The sequence below is a fragment of the Cydia splendana genome, chromosome 7 (assembly GCF_910591565.1).
Source record: "Cydia splendana chromosome 7, ilCydSple1.2, whole genome shotgun sequence".
NCBI classification, from domain to species: Eukaryota; Metazoa; Arthropoda; class Insecta; order Lepidoptera; family Tortricidae; genus Cydia; species Cydia splendana.
The window spans coordinates 2742033-2764608 of NC_085966.1; the positions used below are offsets into that span (position 1 = coordinate 2742033).

The 22576-nt window shown below is 36.0% G+C and overlaps 1 protein-coding gene across 2 annotated transcripts in view; it reads left to right on the forward strand.

The window, feature by feature from the left end:
• Window positions 1-22576, forward strand: part of LOC134791986 (centaurin-gamma-1A) — a 478516-nt gene that overhangs the window by 369746 nt on the left and 86194 nt on the right. The window contains exon 1 of one of the 2 annotated variants that reach the window (XM_063763090.1): window positions 3209-3748. The exons of the other annotated variant lie outside the window; for it this stretch is intronic. Within the exon in view, the coding sequence (XP_063619160.1) occupies window positions 3592-3748 (157 nt within the window). The 5' untranslated portion in view covers window positions 3209-3591. Of the gene's footprint in view, window positions 1-3208; window positions 3749-22576 lie in introns of those variants that run through there. 2 annotated transcript variants of the gene reach the window in all.

Sequence of the window (22576 nt, forward strand, 5' to 3'; positions counted from 1 at the left end):
CAGACTTGGGATTTTGTATAGCTAAATGTAGCGGGCGTAGCGCTTTAAGCGCTTTCTGCAAAAATCAAAAATAGCCTTAAGTTAAGATAACTTTATTGTAAATTCTATATTTTTTTATTGCTTCTCTCCTTAATCACACATTGTATAGATCCATTGGATTGAATTGACCAAGATATTTACTGCAACGAAAATCCCTAAAAATGAATTCGCCATCGTATCGTGACTTAACATTTGACTTCCTTGCGATGCTACATTTTTTTTTTAATTAAAAAGTGAAAATTTCAATTCATCATCATCGGTTCAATTGCTCTTAACCAACTGACTACCGAAGACTTTTTACACGACTGCCCAAACAAGGAGTGTATTGTTTCAAGGTTCATTCCATTCCTGCCTTAAGGAAGACGTATAGCATTTTTCCTTTAATTAAAAAAAAAGTATAACTTTCAGACGTATGTATCTGCTTGATAACAAATAGTTTCTTGAGATTGCAAACCGCATTTGCAATTTCAAACAAAACCTTATTGAAATAACTAACTTGTGATTGTGATATGGGAAATAACTTTATTTCTAAAGCGCTGCAGCGGCCATCTTATATCCGCGAAGCATGGAATATGAAACCAGGAATACGATCTCTAGGTTAATGATACGGCTATCTGCGGGGAAATTATAATTTCAGCAACACGCCGCTCGTTAGGGTTCCAAAGGGTAAACCCTTTCGATGGGTTTGTGGCTAGGAAGGTTTGGAATGAAACAGGGAATACGATTTTTGGGTTAATAGTATCGTTAACTATAGGGCTAGGCTATCCCTTTAGGGTTACAAACCCTTTGAAAGGGTTTATGGGTAGGAAAGTTGAATTATGTGTACAAACATTAGAATATGGAATTCACAACTTTGTAGTTGTGTTTGTAAGTACTTCGATAATTATAAGGGTCGATTTTGTTTCGACATATTTTGATAAAATTTGGTAAGTTTAAAGAACTTCTCACTCTGGGTGGAACAAACACGAAGTCCCAAGGGACAAATAAAATTTATGGACTTTCCCAATGAGTTAGAAAATTCCATACGTTTTCGTAGCTCGGAGAAGATTTTTTAGGACATCCATAGAAAATAGATGTTGATGTTGTTCACGAAGATAATAATACCAAACCAACCTCCGGAACATGATCCGTGCATCACGTCTTCCCGTTTGTTTTCCTGTACATTATGTAGGATGTAACTTTGCTCCCTTGGGCGATGCATAATGAAGCTCGTATGTTACGTCGTGTGCTGAGCTTCATTTATTTTGCAAATCTTATTTAGCGTGTCGCAATAATTATGCATTATAAAACTGTTTTAAAGCTCTATCAGAGATAAAATTGTATAAATGGATTATATCGCGTATTATACCACCATCAGCTCATGCATCTGCATCATCATGGTATCTGCTTACCAAAAGGCCGGTCGTATGCTCGTTTGCCACCGACGTGGTATAAAAAAAAAGAGTTTAATATACATCCCGACATTTCGCTATCAGAGTTCAATTTGTAAGCGTTCTCGTATGGGCCATTTTTTGAATCAATGTATTTTTAATTTACATTTGTATTTATGGTAATCTCTACACATAATTCAAAGCAAATACTAGTAAAATGCACATTGTATAATTATTTTTAATTTAATAATATTGCTACAACAATTTTTACCCTATTTTAATTTTTTTTAGTATCATGTATGAATGCGATTACCAATTAATTCGATTACTAACAGTGGTAATGTAGAGCGTTAAAATACGTTTATTTTTATTTCATTCAAGGAAAGGGACAGTTTATAAAAAGATATCAGCTAACAGAATATATTACGGACGCTAATTTAGACGAATGGGCAGTTAAAATATTTACATTTGGGTTAATCGTAAAAAAATAGTTTAGTAGCCAGTGACGCAAAAAGGTCATATTTTATTTCATAACGATGCTAAAGTATTTTTGGTGTCGTTTGATACATCGATTTCTTATTTTGTTTCTTAGAACGTCTGTTGGGAATGTCTATTAAAAAAGTCCAATGTTATCATACAAATTGTTGTTTTATTTTAAGCATTCAGTTTTGACATATAAATGTCATTACATTCTTTCTAGAGATTTTTCGATACGGTTTTTTTTTTAGGGTAAGTAATGGGTTTTAAACCTAGATTGATAGATTCGAACGTGTCTAATCTAGATTTAAATTGGGAATTACTCGGCTCTCAGACACAGTTTTTATACTTTTTATTAAGTGGTATAAAAATGAGTTTATCGTGAAAATAATTTGCGCACTTGTTAGGTTTTTTGGCATAGCGGTTAGTAACGGTTACTTTCGGTCACGTCGCGAAAAACCGTTTCCTTTTTTGTGTCTGTCGGGTTGGCCGTTGGCCCGTTTATTGCGGTTTTCTTGTATATAACATTTTACACATAATAACATTTATTACAAAATAATAGACCTCGCTAACTTCCGTCGCTGCTGCATTTTGAATTTCCAAAAACTAAAATCGATAAAAATCAAGTGCTACGAGAACAAAGTTTTGTAATGTAAGGGGCACTAATAAATTATCGAACCTGCTCACATAATTTCACGAGAAACCGTTAGGAAATATATCCTGGGGACCGATTTTTTTTAATTTCGAGCGCTCGATTTCGTCACTCGAAAATCTGTGGAAAACGGCGAATTGATATTTTTTAAATACGAGCGATAAAAATTGGGAATCTAGTGGTATTGACCGCATGTTTTCAATTCTATTAGTGAAATTGAAATGACTAGTAGTGGAGATATTATTGAAGGGAATCATACGAAATCGAGCGCTCGAAATTCAAAAATTGGCCTCTAAGATCTCAAAGGATCTCAAAGATCTTTCGGAGAGCTGCCGGAGATATGAAAACATTCTTGCCCAATTTAAAACGGAGACGCTTCACTCGCCTTTCGCGATCGCTCGGTCAATAAGCTTTCAAAGTTTTACCTTGAACACATAATATAATTCCCAAATTTAAAAAAAAACCTACGAAAAAACCAAATGCTACTGACAACCTGTCAATTGCAATGACACCCGGCCAGATCTCGCAATGCGTACGCACAACAACACAACATAAACATAAAACTATCTTATCACATTTCATTCACACGTCCATAATTAAAATCACCATAAAGGTAAACTGATAACACAGATCGTGACAAGGGCAGACTCAGATACACCCCACCGCACCGCGCTCAGTGCGTTTCGAGCCTCCGTGCCGAGAGGACGTTCACGTGGTTTTTGCGTCTACTTGACACTCGTACATGTCATACAGACATACACCCAATATGGCAACAGGATAGTGAACCGTGTGTGGAATAGTGATTGTGAATAGGATTTGACGGTGGTCTTTGATGTTTGGTCGGTCAATAGGCAATAGTTGACTGACTAGAAAGCATGGCTTGTGACGGCTTTTAATTGGATTGCGGTTAAAAAATACTTGTGATAATTTTGACTGTTTTAAAAAAATCGACTCTAAGAGATGTGGTCATAATTTGGACGAAGTTTTTCGAAAGAACGCGCGCTCGCAATTGGAGCGCTAAATTTGAAAATATCGTTCGAATTTCGAATAAAAATGCTGGCCGTGAAGAATTTCTTCATGCCCGAGAAGCGGGTGGACTCGCCTCGGTTCTCGAGGATGCCCGAAGCATTGATGAGGTCCATTAGGAGGAGGTCGTTACGGGTGAAGAGGACCAAATCGCTGGTGCTTGTCAGCGAGAAACGGAAGTCCGGTGAGTGGTAGCGTATGCCATTTGTTTTTTATAACTTCCAATGTTCATGTGCATTTAAGTTTTAAGTTGTCTTAAATAAAAAATCAATATTCGATAACTTATTGGTCTTAATAGAGCTGATCTTACTTATGATGATATCCTGGTGAGACCGAAATAATTAACTTCTCATTAATCGCCTTAATTAGATGGCTGAAGTAGATGGCTGAGTAATAAAAAGTTCAGTCGGCGATACAATTTAGTATGAAAAATTAAGTTTAAAACAAAAATGTTACTTGATATAAAAAATATTGACGCAGATATCTTTCTTTATCGTTTCCCGGTTGATATCTTACTTTTACTTCCTGCCTTTTAAACATTTTAAAGCCAAGATTAAAAAGTTAAAGCGATATCCGTGATGTATCGAAGTAGTAACAGCAGTATCCGTTCTGTTGAATAATTAATTTATGTATTTATACGATTATGTCCAGGAAGTAATGAACGGAATACTAAAGTGACCTACCGCCGGGTTAGGTAAACCGATGCTTTACTTAGGTCTTAGTTTAGATGGCTTCCGAGACCTAGGTCGTAACTTGAGTAACAGTAATTAAACAATGAGGCGTTTGAAGCCAACTGCTGCTTTCGTAGTTTACGGAGCATTTGGTTCTTGGTTTCCTTTCCTGTTGAGTTTTCTGGAACTGCTTACATTATACAGTTTTACACGGAAACTCGTATGTGTAGCCCAGAGACCTATAAAAAGGTCTCCTGGCCTGTTCCATTCTACCAATGTTTAAATCTACTGCACTTTGCAATAGTGTTTATATTTTCCTATTAGATATAGGCAATAACTATGACTTATAATTTTTGATTATTAATAAATTGATTATGGTTATTATGATTATGATTTGAATCTTTGTTTTGACAAATCGAAATAGCATTTTTCTTGGCAAGTTGGACGTTGGCGTCTGGACGGCTAAAGGGTAGTACTTATGTAAAAGCAAAAATAACTAATTATATCAATCAATATACATACCACACATTCTATTTAGGAAAAAATTACAGAACTATATTTATAGTACGTGTAATACGTGTTTTAAATTTTTTTTCCAATTAAAGTCGTAAATCACGCGTAAAAAACTTACTGACAATCAAATGAACATAAAATCTGTTTAAATCTTGTACATTTTTTAGCCATATATAAACTCAAAAATAAGTAAACTTATAATTGCATGAATCTTACACTTATCACCGGATTTCGCGTCTTCAATCTAGAAAATAGAGATTCTAATATTTATGTAGGGTTTAAAAGGAATGTATGAAAGTGAATTTAAAAGAGTAACCAGAGAAAAATCCACCAAAGAAACAATAAATATTACAATACAATACTCTTTATTGCATACCTCACATACTCGTAGTTATGATGTTAATATTATGATTTATGATCTAACAGCGAACCAATCAGTACCTATTTCTCATCAATATGCTTGATCTGATCTCATTAATTGCAAATCGTGGCATATTGTAGTTGTATGACATCAGCAGCCTTCTTGGAGTCATTGAACAATCTTGAATGAACGTAATGATCGTGATTATTACCTATTGTTCGACCCGATGCCGATGACGCATTATGGCCAAAAGTTGAAGACGACTCTAGGACTATTTATTTACTCACGTGATATAATGACTCTCATAAATGCTTAAAACAGGCTAACAACTGGAAATCGCAACAAGCTGAAATAATTTTGAGCCAAATCATTAAATCTAAACTACTCAAAATTTTCAGCTAAAATTGACGACCATTACCTGGGTGTATTTTACGTATAACTTCTTACCTATACATATACTTACGTATATAAGGTTAGGTTTATTTGTTGTCATAAATTTCACTAGTGAACCACGCAGATTATCAGTCCAGGGCCTATTTCTCGATTTCGTGTATTTCGTTAAATGATATCTCCACAACTAGCATCTACTAGGCGTTTAAATGCTACTAATAGAATTGAAATCGAGTGGTCAATACCACTAGATTCCCAATTTCGATCCCTCGTATTTCAAAAATTAGCATTTCGCCGTTTTCCACCGATTTTCGAGTGACGAAATCGAGCGATTGAAATTCAAAAATCGGCCCCCAGACTTTAAAATAAAAGTGGTGTTTATTCTATCAAAGAATATGCTTATTTCATTACAAAACTTTTGATCTTGAATAATCTATTAAATATGATGAAATGAAAAATTTAAAGTTCCATTATTGATATTACATATTTAAAAACTCGGGTCGTTTGGTAACCGAACATATTTTGAATGATATGGCTTATAAATGCTAAAATAAAATCAGCATTACCCTCTCAGTGTTTTTTTTTAATGCCAATAAGGTTAACCAAGCTTTGTAGTTGCAAATTTATATTTATTCAAAACATGCTAAGCATGACTTCTGCTAGACTATGCAAATTTTATTTATTTTCTTTTTTCTTTATTTACCTACCTATACCTATCAAGGTTTTCTTATTTTTAAGACGGAATGAGGCGAAACTGCGCACAATTTGAGACTTGGTGAATCCTCGTCACAAACACGTATGAATATTAATAATAGACAGGTAGATAGAGTCTGGCTAGCCAAAAATTGTTGACAGATATTTCGTTGTTGTATCACCAATTGTCTATGATTTAAAAAAAAAGCTAAAAGTTAGTTGTCAATTTATGTCATTCATTCAAATTGTTTGCGGTTTATAAGAATTATAAGGGGTTTATTTTAAATAATATTAATAATGTCTATCCTGAGTGAGGTTCGCAAACTATTATTTAAGCTCGTAAATAATTACGACAATGTGCGAAGTCGAAGTGTAGCGTTGTATAACGAAAAACTGCAATGTTTATAACTCTTAAACAAATGTAAACAAATTAGGAGGTTGGTGCTCTATAAATATGTTGATACTTAGCATTTAGCATATTTGGCATATTACTTATGTATTTTTTTCTCACAACGTTACAATCATGTAACTTACACAAATCCTTTAGCTTTGATACAGCCGTGCCGCAATAGACAAATTGTAGGTAAACGTTTTTTTGGGCCCCACTGTATGTATTGTGTGTGTATCGTATAATAATAAAGTCATCAGTGCTAAGCCCAAGAGAAAACTGTTGATGCTTATAAGAAACTTAATCGTTCAGACGTTCACCTACACTAGTAACGAACTGACAAACATAATTCAATGTCCTGGCTAATTTAATCCATACTAGGTTAAATAGATTTCTTACTCGACGAGCAATGACATTTGGGCAAAATTATAAAAGCATACGGGTAAATCTGGAACTAGTTCAAAGTCATACATTTTAACATCTCTTAAATGTTGGTAGCGCCGCAGCCATCGGCAAAAGTAACTTTGATGCGTTAACGTCACAAACTTGTCTATTGAAGTTGAAGAAATCTGGAACTATCTTATTTTCATAATAACTTAGCTACAATAGTTGGACAGTAGCGATGCGGTTAACCGCATAGATAACATTGTAGCCGTGATAAAGAGAAAATCGGTGATTTTGTCATCTTATTACCTTTAGAAAACGATATACATTATTCATTGCACGAAAATCTAAGCGTAATATCACGTAACTGCTTTTTGCTTCCTTGAGCACGGATAGTTTTTACCCGAAGTAATTTAAGTTGGGAAAAACGGGGAATCATGCAAAAATGTGTCTTATTCCTTGCTAGGAAAAGCATTTGATACAAGAATCGTTACGATGGTATAATATCGATGTCGTGTTGAGAAAAACAGAAGTAACTGCTTAAGTCGTTATGAATCTTGATGACTTAACACTTTAATACGTCTAGGTACTTAAGGAAGTCTGATTGCGAGAAGCAAATAAGGAACAATTAGAACTTTGATGAGAATCTTAGCTCTGCGTGAAGACACGTTTGAATTTCTTCGCAGATGTATGACGACGATCGTAAAAGCAACACTTTTGACCTTAGATGATCCTTCTCTCTATACTAATAAGGTTTACCAAATGTCAGTGTCAATGGTACATGTAGCACAAGTATGGCACATTGGCCGTCTTCCCATGGGAACTTTTCTAAGTAAACAATAGCATATGTGGCAATCCAGCGAAAACATTGCAAGAATTACTGAAAACGGAACAAAAGAAAATGTTTTGAACTGTTTTCTTTTTAATTGGTTTCTGATTATTGGCGCTTACGGCACAAAAATTGCCTGTACGACAAATTTAAAGGAACTTTAAATTGTTGTGTTGTTTGTTGGAGATATAGATTTATGTTTCCTGTTTCTAATAGGTTCTTAACAACCTAGAAATCGTCGGAAGTCAAGTCGGAAAAATGTCAAGTCGGCTCTCCAGCCAAACCCAAAGCCAAAGGTTACTTCATATCTAAAAATTCAGCTTCAGTTGTGTTAATTCTTCAAAACTCTATAGGTAAGTGAGTCGATTTTTTTCGGTGTATTGAATGACTCGCAAATAACTCCAGTATTTTAATTTATTTTATATAGGTATTTTTTTTTTCACTGAATAATTAGAGTTAGACCAAGAAAAGTCTGCAACGATTTTGATAGCATACGCAGTTCAAGTGTTATTTATACGTCATAATTTCATAGAAGTTTAACACTTGCACAGCGTGTGCAAAATCATTGCAGACTTGTCTTGGTCTAACTCTATTAACCATTTGACTTCTCTTTCAATCAAGTATCTAACCCAAACTTTGACAAATTGGCCTCAAGCGAAAGGTGCCGTAACTCAAATGTAAATTAACGGGCTTAATCAATGAAGTGATGGAGGTGATAACGTAATTGGGACGTCGTGGCCGATCAGAGGGCAGACGGGGAATGACCTGAGACGGCTTTAGATTAAAATGTTGTTAACACCGTTAGGTAATATGGCGCTTATAACATTTTAGTAAGGTGTTTTTTTAGTTAGCCTTTTTTGAGGTTTGGGGGAAACTTGGTTATATTATAAGTTAACAGAATATCAACATGGTAGGGCGTTCGGCGCTCCACTCTAATTTGTTTATAAAAGTCCGATAGTTGACCACTAAATTGAAATATGTCTTTTCTCCTGACGCATAAAAGTAATAATTTTTTTATCGTGGTTTTACGTGGAGATAACTTACGGATTTTGGGTTACCCTTTTTTTAAGCGGAGAAGAATTTGATTCAGCGATATATTTTATAAAAAAAAATCTAGGTAGGTATCTTCAAAACAACATTGATGAAGGGAATGAAGATTTCTGAATCAGTGATTTAGTGAGCAGTTTATTATTCTTCTTAAATTAGCTTGTTTATCCTATCAATATAAAACTGAAATCCAAAAACACGTACAAAAACGATACAAATATACTCCAATGCAAATAATACGCCTTTGTAAGGCAGGGATTGTTGAACCTGAACCTGTTATTACTTAAGACCTTTGTAAACCCATAACCATGCAATAAAATATTTTGATTTGATTTGAAAAAAAAAGACCTTAAACAGCGTGAGCAGTTTGCAATAGTAGTAGCTGTGCAACGAATTTAGCATTTCAAAACTGTCATTAAGAACACTAGCGACCCTTCAGTTGCCTTCAAAACCGAAGGAGACAGTGAACCTACATTTCACCTATATATACCAAGTCAGAGAACCACTTTATTGAATTTAGGGGACGTTTAGATCGGTCTGCTGATCAAATTCACCCATTGTCTCGTAAGTTTATCAATAGAAAGACAGACGTGTACCTATTGTATGGATCTTAGATACAATTTATCCAATAGTAGTCATAGAATTTTGACTTCAATGATGACATCGCCACACTTGTCATTGCAGAGTTAGCTTGGCCCGACACTATTACAATTTCTATACGAATCGAGAATGACGCAAAACGAATATCTACAGTAAAATAATCTATTGTTATAGCCCCATATTAATCAAATAACCATATGTTATTACTGCATAATGACGCCATCATACATTCATGAAACACACCTAAACTAATATTGGTCATTTCAATGCCTGTAATAATGTAATAAATACCTTTTTATCGTGACAGTGACACATTTCTAAAGTCTAGTTTCTATTTGATTTCAAAATATGTTACTGATGTTTTATATGTAGGTACCTAGGTACTAGTATTTCATTACATTACCAGCAAAACAAACATTATGAATATATAGGTAATTAAAAATTCAAATTTTTTTTTATCGAAAATTAACGTTAATGTAATTTATGGCACTTTGGCATTGGGTACATGATAAAAATTCAAATTGAATTGGATTTCAAAGTTTTTTTTATGTTGGAGCTCTTTTACTACCCATTTCAAAAATAGATTAAATCTCTAACGTGTATCGTGTATTGATTAATCGTAGATTAATTGAACCCTTCCTGTCAATCTTTTTTGCATTATTTTGTTTATAAAAAATAATCTTTTATATTTTACCATAGGGTTAAACCCATTGGCTAGGCCATATATAAAAAGGCACATATTTTTTAATCGAAAAAAGAAATTGCTGGTAAGTACATATTTTGTTAAATCGTAAAAAACGCCAAGTTTCCTTAGCAACCAATAAAAATAACCGCCTACAACGACCCTAACCTCTAAACAATTTACCCCGCACCTGCGCACGCGTTCCTATCGCACAACCTGGGAGAGTCCAACACGGATCAACCACATCAACCGTAGTAAAACCTTGACACGTAAAAGATGAAAAATAGCGCGCCCTAGGAAAAGGGAACCCTCCCTTCCCTAAGTTTCAGTTTTTGAAGTGAAAACTTCTTTAGCGGCGCTGAGCACTTTTTGAGATGGGGAAAAAGTGATAAACTCGAGACAACGTAAGGCGTAACGCGTAAGGCGTCTCTCCTCTCTTTCTACCGCACGGTGAAAATGTATGCCTGAGCCTGCTGTTTCGGCGCAGGGCGCTTGCGTGACATTATGTTGTGTGTGACGGACAATGTTATTCGCCAAAGAACTTTAGTCATAACGTATCATAATCAGGTCAATTATTTAAAACTGGACTTTTATATTAAGCAATAAAGCTCAATGTTCTAATCTTGTACGGGCTGAAATACGAGGATCTCACAGTTACATTCTAACTTTATATCACTCCAATATAATTCAATAAAGCTACATCTTGATGAAATCGCTAATAAAAGTGAACTCTACTGGTGAATAAAACTCAAAATATCATGACGAAATATATTTAGATGCGAGGCCTGCAAGGTAACTTTACAATTTCTATTCGAATTTTAAACAATTAACGCTACAAATTTAAGCTCACGCACTGGCCAGTAATTTCGGAACTAAATTTTTTCAATAGAAAGGAGGATGGGTCAATTATACATAGTGCTGCAGACATTTTGGACTAGTCATTGAGTTTTCACTTCTGTCGGCACTCCTGGAGTGCAACCCGTTGTTTTTTTATTAACTTCAACATTTCTATGGATGTTCTCAATTAGGCGAGATATTGGTTTCTATTTTTGATAATGATGATAATATAAATATGATGGTAGGCTGTTTTGTGCATTCGGTTATTTTTGTGTTAAAAGTTATATCACTCATTAACAAATAACCATCAAAAATTGATGATGCAATTTTTGTTATGGGCCTCAAGACATCAAATCAAATTCCAAAAATTCATGTATTACATCGACAAAAAAAGTTCTGTACAACAGTGTTGAGTTTTTTTTACTTAATCCGAGCAATTACCGACTCTACTCGAAATTCTTAAGAATTTTGTTTATCCTCACTCTCTCTTATATCGGTTGGCTAAGCTTTAGACTCGCCAACGCTTCGTAAACAACTGTAATACAAGGCGCGTGCCAAACTAAATGTCACATATAACGTTACAACATTCCACTGTAACCTGCCCTATCACCCCAAAGACACTGCAAACGTTCCTTCTTTACTAACAGACCATTTTACACTGGCCGAGTCTAATAGCTAATTATCTCGTGCTTTTTTCAAAGGACATTCGTTATGCTAATTTAGTAATTAAAGTTGCGGAAAAGGGAGGAAGATTAGGATCGAAATAGTTATAATTAGGGTGATTGAAGAATAAATTCCTCAAATTATAGTATTCTTAAAGAGTGGGTACGGTTCCAGAAGTCATCTAGAAATCTTTAGGCACTACAAACTATTTACTACTTTAATCTATACATTTTTTTTTAATGTAGGTTCACGAATAGGACAGTTGACCTTACATGAATATACTACTCTACGTATATTCGTAGGTACCTAATCCTAAATTTTTATTTACTTTATATTCGTATAATTATAATTTTAATATTATAGGAATAAAATTATAAAAAAAAAATATTCGTCATCACTGAATGACACTAAATTTAACGTTGCTTGCAACGAGTAGGCAGGTATGTAAAATCACAAGGAAAATATAATAATCCAATATGGTGTTTTAGCTGCCGATCCTCATACATAGCGCATTATTAGGTCATTAGTATGAGTATGACTACTAGCAATTTTAGTATGATTAATTTCATTGATAACGCGTACAACTGATTTGTCACGTTTATTTCCATTTTTGTGTTAGGTTATGTCGATATATTTATAGATAAGCACTAATTAACTATAAAAATACGCCAGTAGGTGTAGGTAAAAGTCGATAATACGTGATACGTAAATATCTTTTCCGTAAATCACGCCAATACATTGCCTCACTTTGCAGTTCAAACCCTATTAATACGGTTTACATAATGCACGTCGAATACGAATTATAAAAACCGAGCCAAAATGTAAAATAGTTGGATTCTTTTAAATTCGCCATTCAAGTGCTTCGAATATAAAGTGGCATTGTTTTTAAAATTCACACGCATTGGGTTCGGTATTTTTAGAAATGATTCCGTCCAGATGTTATTCTGCAAGATCACATTAATATCAAACTTGAGTCTACCATATGTGATCTTAACATAATTATTAACACTATACATATGTAACAGTAACAATCTATACTTCACCATTGGTATTATTTAGGAATTTAAAGTTAACTGTGTGGTCAATGTTACCTACCTTCATTACCTTCAATCCATATACAGTCAGCTGCAAAGATAGTTAGATCTGCATCTGCAACTATATATATTATATCTGCATTAGTCCCGAATAATGGACATAATTTCACTTTATGTTACCTATATAAGTTAAAACAGTTGTCTTAAACCATGACATGACCAATTGATAGTTTGTTGTGAGTTTCTTTGTTTTATTTTACTTTTTAAGCATCTTAAAAAATATATGTGTGTCGTTTTGTATGATAATTATAAATAAAATCAGAATTTATCAGAATAAACTGAATAAACTTCAATTTTACTAAACAAACTGTATTAAAAATGTTAAAAATGAAAATTCTGTACTTAAATAGTTCCATTAATGATACAGATTGCATTAGGTCACATTTCAAATACAAATAACCTCCTACCTTGACCGCTGGCATACCGCCAAGAATTTAACCCGAATAGCAGAAAACCGTTGCCAAAAAGCTCTTATTACACTGCCTTTATGGTCGAATTTCCAACAAAGCCCTATCTAGAACTAGCTATTTGGTATCCCTCCAAAAACCTGGATTAGAATCTCTAATCTCGACATTGAAAGTTTAGATTTCAATGGTTCTGGTGGGAAGTGTATAGGAATCTGACCTATTTGGCAAAAGCTAGCAAAATGCCAGGTTAAATTTGAGAATGCATCTCAGAGATGTTATATGTGTAATAGGAACGGGCATTTCATAGCAAAACGGAGCACTATTTCAATGACAATGGAACGTGAAATGTTTTGTACGTGCACGGTCTTTTGTGTTGTTTTCTTGCTTATTTAAGGTTTTTAAATTGTCGTTTCAGACTTTCAGATGCTTCAATGGCCTTATTTCGTATTTCATAACTGTGAGCTGCTTTGTTTCAATTCAAGTCTTCTGTAGACTGTAGATATGAATCTTTTTTTGTAAGAAGATCCTTAATTGGTATTGTTTTGTTACTTACCAACATTCAGATTACCAAGATTCATCAGAATAATTTGAGTAGGTATATAACAACCTACTCAAATTATTCTGAAAAATCTTAAATATGTTACTGGGGTTTTCTTATGCGACGCCGATTTTTTTATCTAAGTAACTTCGTAGATAAGGTAAGCAAAAGTTTACATATTCAATAATTATTTAGTAACCAAAACGCAACACAATTTATTTAGCCTTAGGAATTAATGTATACCTATGTTGACATGCAAACATTTGAAAAATATAATTATACATAGGTAGGTAGTAATAGGTACCTAATGAACACCTAGATTAAATATATCTATGGACTTCCTCAAAATCCTTAACTGTACCTAAACGATTTCTAAACTGCAAATGGCTTATGAAAATTCTACAATAGAAACGCTCCAATACACGTATTGTACCATATAAAGATCGTACTACTTACCGAATCAGGTCTCGAACAATGAATGCCAATTGCGGCTACTTCCAACGCGTTTTGACTTATGGGACCTATATCTGGGGAACAAGATTCATAGTTGTTTTGATTTTTAGGGTTCCGTACCCAAAGGGTAAAACGGGACCCTATTACTAAGACTTCGCTGTCCGTCCGTCCGTCCGTCCGTCCGTCCGTCCGTCTGTCACCAGGCTGTATCTCACGAACCGTGATAGCTAGACAGTTGAAATTTTCACAGATGATGTATTTCTGTTGCCGCTATAACAACAAATACTAAAAACAGAATAAAATAAAGATTTCAATGGGGCTCCCATACAACAAACGTGAGTTTTGACCAAAGTTAAGCAACGTCGGGAGTGGTCAGTACTTGGATGGGTGACCGTTTTTTTTTTTGCTTTTTTTTGTTTTTTTTTTTATATGGTACGGAACCCTATGTGCGCGAGTCCGACTCGCACTTGCCCGATTTTTTTAGACTGCAGATCTGTTTCATATGATCAGCGGACCTTGGGACCCTTATGAAGGTTTACTACGCAATTAACGGTGTAGGTAAAGGAGGTCATCAGTTTGATTTGTGTACCTATGGTAATCGTGAGGAAAGGAAAAGCGTTTTATTCTCGATCGTGTACGGTCGGTGCCCCAGCTTAAGTATCCAAGTTGCCAAACTAATTGTATAGAAAAGTGGATACTTATGTTAGGGAACCGACTGTACGAGTCTTTGTGTGTCGTGGTCAAAAATCGTGGGTTCTTCGGTTTTGCTGTATTGAGCAGACAAAAACGTTCACGTAAAAAAAAATCCAAAAGGTGACCATTCAGTCAGGATCAGGGTTATAACCGCGAAAATCAAATTCCGCAAATTGCGGTCATCTTTCTCTGTCACTCTAATTACGCCTTCTTTGGAGTAAAAGAGAAAGATCCCCGCAATTTGCGAATTTCGGTTTTCGCGGTAGCTCCCCAGGATCCTTATCATACACAGACATAGAGGTAGTAACTTTTGCATCGACTAGGTCTCAAAACGCTTTTTGTTTTTTTTATTTAGCTCAATTAGCGTTTTTACTTTAACTCTTAACATTTTTCACAACTCTCCAAGATAATATAAGAAGTAAGTACTCGGAAATTAATATACTAATATACTAGACAAATACTAGCACTTATATGATAAAAAATGACATGTAACAATTGTTATCAATAAATTTTTCATTTCATTTCATTTCATTTCATTTAAAACTAACAAAGAACTCTGCAAGGAAAAAGGAAGAAAATAATAACACCCTGATCCGCTGTACAAGCGCCTTTAAGAAAATCTGCTTGAATTAAAACCAAGTTGGTTAATAATGCAAAAACAAAAGACTAGGATGGAATAAAATAACAAATGCAATAAACAAACTGAAGAAAAACAGCCATCAGAGAAAACTCCAGCAATTAAAAGTAATAAGGTACAGGAGCTTTTCTTCAATATTCAACCTTACCCAGCAAAGTATAAGGTACAAAATGTTTTGTTCCAGAACTGTACTTGTTACTATTTATAAATAATCAAATCGAGTGCCCATCTCCATTCGTGTTTGGGAGTAATGCCAAATAAAATAACGAAATAAAACACCTGAGGGTCTAACGCGAAGTGCGCAAACGAGCATCTTTCTCTTTTACTCCAACTTAAACGTAATTAGAGTGATAGAGAAAGATGCTCACAATTTGCTAACTTCGGTGTTCGCGCTAGGCCCCCCTGAAATGTACCTACACGAAGGTTGTGCCTTATGTCGTGATGCTAAGGGCTACTTTCGATTGGATAATCACATAACACTCTGGGGTAATGAATAATAGAGTGAACGAGATCCATCGCTGGGAAATTGCAATATGTTTCATGTCAAAATGATAACAGCCGAAAATTTCACGTATGATCAAATAAAATTGTATAAATGTGCTGTATCCCCGAGCTGACTACAAATCAAACGTGCCAAGATAACTGAAATTTTGATTCGTCAAAATAAATAAGGAATGGAAGGGTTTATAGGTCTCTGGGGGGCTAGATAATATTTTTGATGAACGGAATTGCTGATGCAGCACCAACACAATATACGATACGAATATACAATAATATTTAATGAACCTATATTAACCCGTGGAGCGCCCTAAACAGACACGTGTGCTGGTAACTAGTATAGGATGTCCATACTACGGTAATTCTGGGGCGCTCTTAATAAACTAATATAATACACTCGGCGTCAAAAAAATCGCACCTCACCAAAAATTAGTTTCAAACAAATATAGCTCTTATCTTATACATCATTTGAAAGCGCAATTAATGAACTTTAAAAAGATGCATCGTCATTTTCCGTAAAAACAACCATCGCCAAACATCGGCGGTTTGTTTAAAAAAGGGCCGACATCCGATTTTGATGGATCCCTTCTTGTGCAAACATGGACGGGTATAAAATGGGGGGTAAAGGTTAGTTATGGATTATTCGCTTTTAGTTAGACCAAGAAAAAACCCTTGGACATGGATACCAGGCCGGAAGAAGCAGCTCAAGAGGTGGCACTGCTGCAAACAGGACTATGGCAGTATCAAGATGCTGAAAGATTTAACATAAGCGGTTTCTGAGTGCGTCGAGTCTCGTAGCGGTTCCAGTAGACTGGTGATTACATTAGGAAGTCTGGATCTGGAAGATAACGCATGTTCTTCCGCTAGAGACAACCGGTACATTGTATCGAACTCTTTGCAGAACCGTTTCTCCGACGCTGTTAAGCTGCAACAGCAGCTTCAAGCAGCTCGAATAACAGAAGTAAGCATCTCTACGATCGGAAGAAGGCTGGAAGAGAAGAGGATGTTGCCCCGTAGAGCTGCTACAGGCCCCCAACTAAAGCCAGAGCATCGAATAGCCTGGAGGCAATTCTCCCGACTGCACGAAGATTGGAAGTTTGAACAATAGAGGAATGTCCTCTTTTCCGACGAGACGAGGGTGTGCCCTTACACCAACGACAGGTGCAGAAGGGTGTATAGGACGCAGGGAAAGCAATTTCACGCAAGCCTGCACCGAAGTGACCGTCTGCTAAGGGCGCGGATCTCGCATGTTCTGGGACGGCATTTCGACCGACGGGAAAACTGATCTTGTGTGCATTTCCCGCACTGAATGTGGTCACAGCCAGGGATCCCTGACTGCTCGGCGTTACATAACGGAGATCTTAGAGGAGCATGTGGTCCCATATGCTGGTTTTGTTGGACCCAACTTCCAGTTTATGCCTGACAACGCCCGCTGCCACACTGCGTTGATTGTGCGAGACTACCTGCGTGAGGTTGGGATCACCGTAATGGAGTGGCCAGCAAGGAGCCCGGACCTGAACCCAATCGAACTTCTCTGGGACCAGCTAAAACGGCGGGTGTGGTCGCACGATCTTGCTCCTGCCACCCTCGACAAGCTTCAAGACGCCATTATTGAGGAGTGAAACAACTTTCCTCAAAAACGCATCGTGGCACTCATGACAGTCATGACTGATCGCATGGAAGCTACTCGGAGGGCAAGAGGAGGTAGCACTAGATTTTAAGTTTAGTTTTAAGTTTATTTTTTCTGTATCTGTTGATTTTATAGTGTTTATTATCTTTGTCATTTTAACCAGAATACACGTCGATTCCTTTTTCCAGGAAAAATTCTTTTTTTATCGGGTAGATCGTCAATTTTACGACATTTTCCAATAGAGGGTTTCATAACCTTTCAAATAAGGCCACATAATCTTATCTTGCCGTATATAATATAAGGTTTAAAATGGCTTGAAAGAAAAAAGTTAAGATGTGCGATTTTTTTGACGTTGAGTGTATATTCGCGTAGGGAAACACGGTCTTCTACAAATTCCGCACACCGCTATGTGCTGTCTCGTTCACACACCAGAGCTGTATCCGGCCCTGATATAACCGCAAAACGGTCTCAAAGGGAATTTCCTCCAGTTTTCCATTAAAAAGTCCCATACGTCTCAATTCTGTGTGTGACCTCGATCGATCCCACAGGCGTGCTTGTGCAATCTGCCCTCAATAACATAAGGGTCATCAGGGATCGCGAAAATTGTAACGTTACCTGCCTCTCTATCGCTCTAGCATATTCGAGCGATAGAGGCAAGAAGACGAACGAACCAACGAAGTGGTGTGTGGTTAGGGAGAAATGTGATTAGGGAATGTGTTGTGGATAAAACGAGGATAGCATAGAGATGTGCGCCGATGGCAAAATCATCGGCGGCGGCGTCCGATGATTTTTTGAACGGCGGCGGCGGCGTGATCGGCGTGAAATCGGCGTGGCATAATTTTTGATACTGCATGAGAACGTGGCTGTAGAAACTCTACATTAAAGGCTTCTGAGTATTTACTAGGCTATCCAAAACATATTATGTGTGTTGTCTAAATTATTGTCGAAAATTATATCCCATAACGTCGCTTGACATTTGGCAACTATTTCTTACTACCCTGACGGTTACCAACGGTATGTTTAATTTTTAGATATTAACATAAAAAGAATATATATAGGTACTTTAAAACGCTACATTTTAGGCAGTATAATGACTTTGTAAGCGGAATACAAATAAAACACATAAATAATTATTTATAAGTTAAGTCGTAAATCTATATTGACTTTTCCCAGCCGCTGTCGCCTCACCTAGGATTTTTTACGAAATAATGATGAACTAATTTACATTTGTCTGAACTGAAGTTTATCAGAAATGTATGTTAGAATAAAGATGTCATCGTTTTCGAAAGTAAACGTCTCTGCCAGGTTGATTCGCTCAACAGAATGGCTTTGAAGTGTCCCGTGTCGCATGGCACTTGCAGGGGAAAACGTGTCTTCAGACCTACATACTGCGAGCGACTACCCAAAAATTTGATAGACTTGCCCTCTAACGTAAAATCGCTTGAGAAACTTTTTATGAGATAATACATTGTATTTCATAAAAGAGTTTTATGGAATATTAAGGTCTACTTTGTTTTCTTTACTGGTAGCTTAGTGATGACCCTCGGTGATTTAAGTTCCTATAATATAAGTGTAATTGCTTAACCTGACTTTTATAATTTTGATTGAAATATACCGGGTATGGCCTGTAACATACTGACCAACATTTGTTCAGCGACTTTTAAAAATAATTTGTGGTTTGTTTTTTATTACACTTAAGTTTATTCTAAGACGCAATGTATTGCGAATTTTGTTATGTTTAAGGCGTGACAAGCAACGTCAATCACAATGATATGGCGTGGCGTTGGCGTCCATTGAAGATAATATTTATTTTGTATGAAAAATAGGGAGTCTAAATACTTCATAATTTTTAAAAGTTGTTGAACAAAAGTGTCACCTTTTGAGGAGTACAATCTATGTTTTAATTATTTGCTCGTGTTACAGGCCACACCCGGTATATTGTTAAGTAAAAGAAGCCAAGAATCACTATAAAATGACTAATAATTAATCGTGTGTTGATTGTTTTAAAATTAAATAAATATGTATATTATGTGATCAATAAATCAAACCATATCTATCATATGACGACCCTTATGCGTGTCACCAGCATCACACGAGAAATCATAAAATACGCAATTATAATCGTAGTGAAAGCTGGCTGGAGATTCTAAGAAGAAAATAGCATTTTTATGTCCTAGGATATGAACCTGCAATTTTCTTCTCTGATTAAATTGACAATCAAGAGACTAAAAAAAAATGCGTTCTACAAAAAAGCTGTGCGATAAAATATCAAATAATAACCTGTGATCCAGAAACTAGATCTTGTTTGAATTAACGCTAAATCGTTATCACAGCTAACAACGCAACGACAAAAATGATGCTAATTTGGTTCACTGGCAAATAATAAGCGAAAAAGCATAAGGATCTTCAAATTATATCACTGATACTATCTACTCACTACGCAACATGCAATAAGATACGTTAGGTATCAAAATTTCCCACGCCGATTATACGCCGGTCAAATTTATCGGCGGCGGCGGCGTGGAAAAATCGTCGGCGGCGGCGGCGCGGCGGCGCGGCGCACATGTCTAGGATAGCAGCTGCGGCTGATTTTTGGTTAAATTTTTGTCTTCACATTGAATGCTGATCCACACGCCGCTCGGATGTGCGAAAGGGACTTCATTTTAAAGGTTTATAGCGCTTTCTCACTTACACCCCGTAAACGGTCTCAAAGGGAATTTTCTCCAGCGTTCCATTAAAAAGTCCCATAATTCTCCATTCCGTGTGTGACCCCGATCGATCCCACAGGCGTGCTTGTGCGATCTGCCCTCAATAACATAAGATCCCTAATAAATCGCACTGGGTCATGAGGGATCGCGAAAATCGAAACGTTATCTGCCTCTCTATCGCTCCTGCATCGAGCGATAGAGATGTAAAGTAGAAAAACGTACGAATTGATTCAAGGTATTGGTAGGTTGGGAGGAATGTGGTGGCGAATGTGTGGTGGAAAAATGTGCAAAATAAACAATCTATCACAATTTCACAAATAAATGTAAAAACAACAAAGTAATACGAAGTGATCCAAACATAATTGACCGAAGCGAAGCGAAGGTCTACGTTTTGACTCGGGCATTTTGCTTTCGTATGTCCGGATGTTCTCCTCTACAGGTCGCAATTCTTAACCGATTCTCGTGAAATTTTGTGACCGAATTTTATGACTAAATAAAATTTTTTTGTCAATCCGGTTTTTGGAAATTTTTAAAAATGGCGGAGTCGTGATACCTGGCGCCTAAACAAATAGTCGTATCGATATCATAAGACTTTTTTCTTTTTGAAACATGTTTACAGAGTTAATAGCAAAAAATGCAGAAAAAAATTATCGCTGGTTTAGGCGGTATTTAGATATTTAATTTTAACTAATTTTAATTTGAGAAGGAGTAGCTAAATTTCGTCAACCCATCTAAGAACTATTTGGCTCAGTTTGTAAACGTTCGCTTTTTCTGTTTGCACAGAGGGTCTGGGTTCGATCCCCAGTAATTGTATGCTGGGATATTATAACTTTTTGTATTTTTTTACACATAAATTTCGTATTGTTATTCTTTAATTTACTATACACCGTGTTTTTATTGAATTCCGTTAACTTCGGGGTATAGTTAAGTACGTTTATAAGAACTAAATGGCATAGTAAATTTTCAAAAAAAAAATTTTTTTTTGTTTTCTTTTTTGTTTAAAAAGTAATTAAATGTAGCATATAGCGTTGTTGTAACACGGGCATTACATTTAACTCAACCAAACAATTGAAATCTGTGACATATCAATGTCATTTCGTACATCAATCGACCGAGATTGTACTTAAGTTTAGTAGCAAATGTATGAACTCATTCTAAACACTAATCAATATGTAAGCCGGCCCTAAGGCAAGTGTACACGCTTGTAGAGGCCTTATAGTAAAAAAATAAATTATGGATTATCTCCGAAATGGACTTAATTAGAACATCGGTGTCTTTGAGAAAGTTACTTGATTTAAGCTCAGGAATGCACCCTTGAAATTAACGGAAATAAAAAAAAAACACGGTGTATTTAAAGCTCTTAGCACCATGTTATTTCAAGCTCTGCTCGCGAGGTCTACAGCTCACAGAGCCACTAGTTATATAATCATACCTAAATCGAATTATTTGGAGAAAAATAACAAATAGAGAGTTCAAATGTCGATAAATTCACTAATCGATATTTTTCTCCTAAAGTAAGTGATTGTAGTGATCACAAATATAGGAATTATCAGCAGCCCCTCCCCATATACCTATTAACGCAACGTTTCTTATACTTTCAAGTGGCATACGTCGTCGTCGTCGTCATACATTTTCGAGTATTGGAATTTCGATTCTATTTTTTAAATTTGAAATTTAAATGACGTAAATTGTCCGGGAGCCGGTTCCTGCCACTTCAAGGGTTATATAAAACATTGGCAAAAATAATCTAATCTTCACCAAAAACTTGCGTCTTAGCCACACCCTCATGTCTCCTCCAATACCCTGCTGTCACATCCCGTGTCAGAATCCCCATACAAGATGAATTTATTATAAGCCTCCCGAAATGGCCGAGGCGTAGGCGTTCCTTCAAATTTATGATTCTACTTCTGTGATGTGTTTTTGTTTTGCGGTTCTTTATTAGACTTGACTTCGTTTAATTAGGGAAAACATTATTAGGGAGTTTATTTGGCTCGACTTTTATCATTATGTTTATGTGCTGATACTTTTAGGCCAGATGACTCTGTGATTGTAACGATGAAGTCCCCGATCTTCAAAAGTGATAGAAGCTTTGAGACCTGTACAGCTGCCACGAGTTTGGCACTGACATAAACGCTAGCGTGGAAGTATGTGGGTTAGATGAAGACGATGTCCAGGATAGAGCGAAGTGGAAGGAGAAAAGCGGACTCCGTCGCAATGCGGAACAAACGCTAGGAGGATAATGATGATGACTAGAAACAGTGGTACCCATGACACAATAATTACAATAATCGTGTGA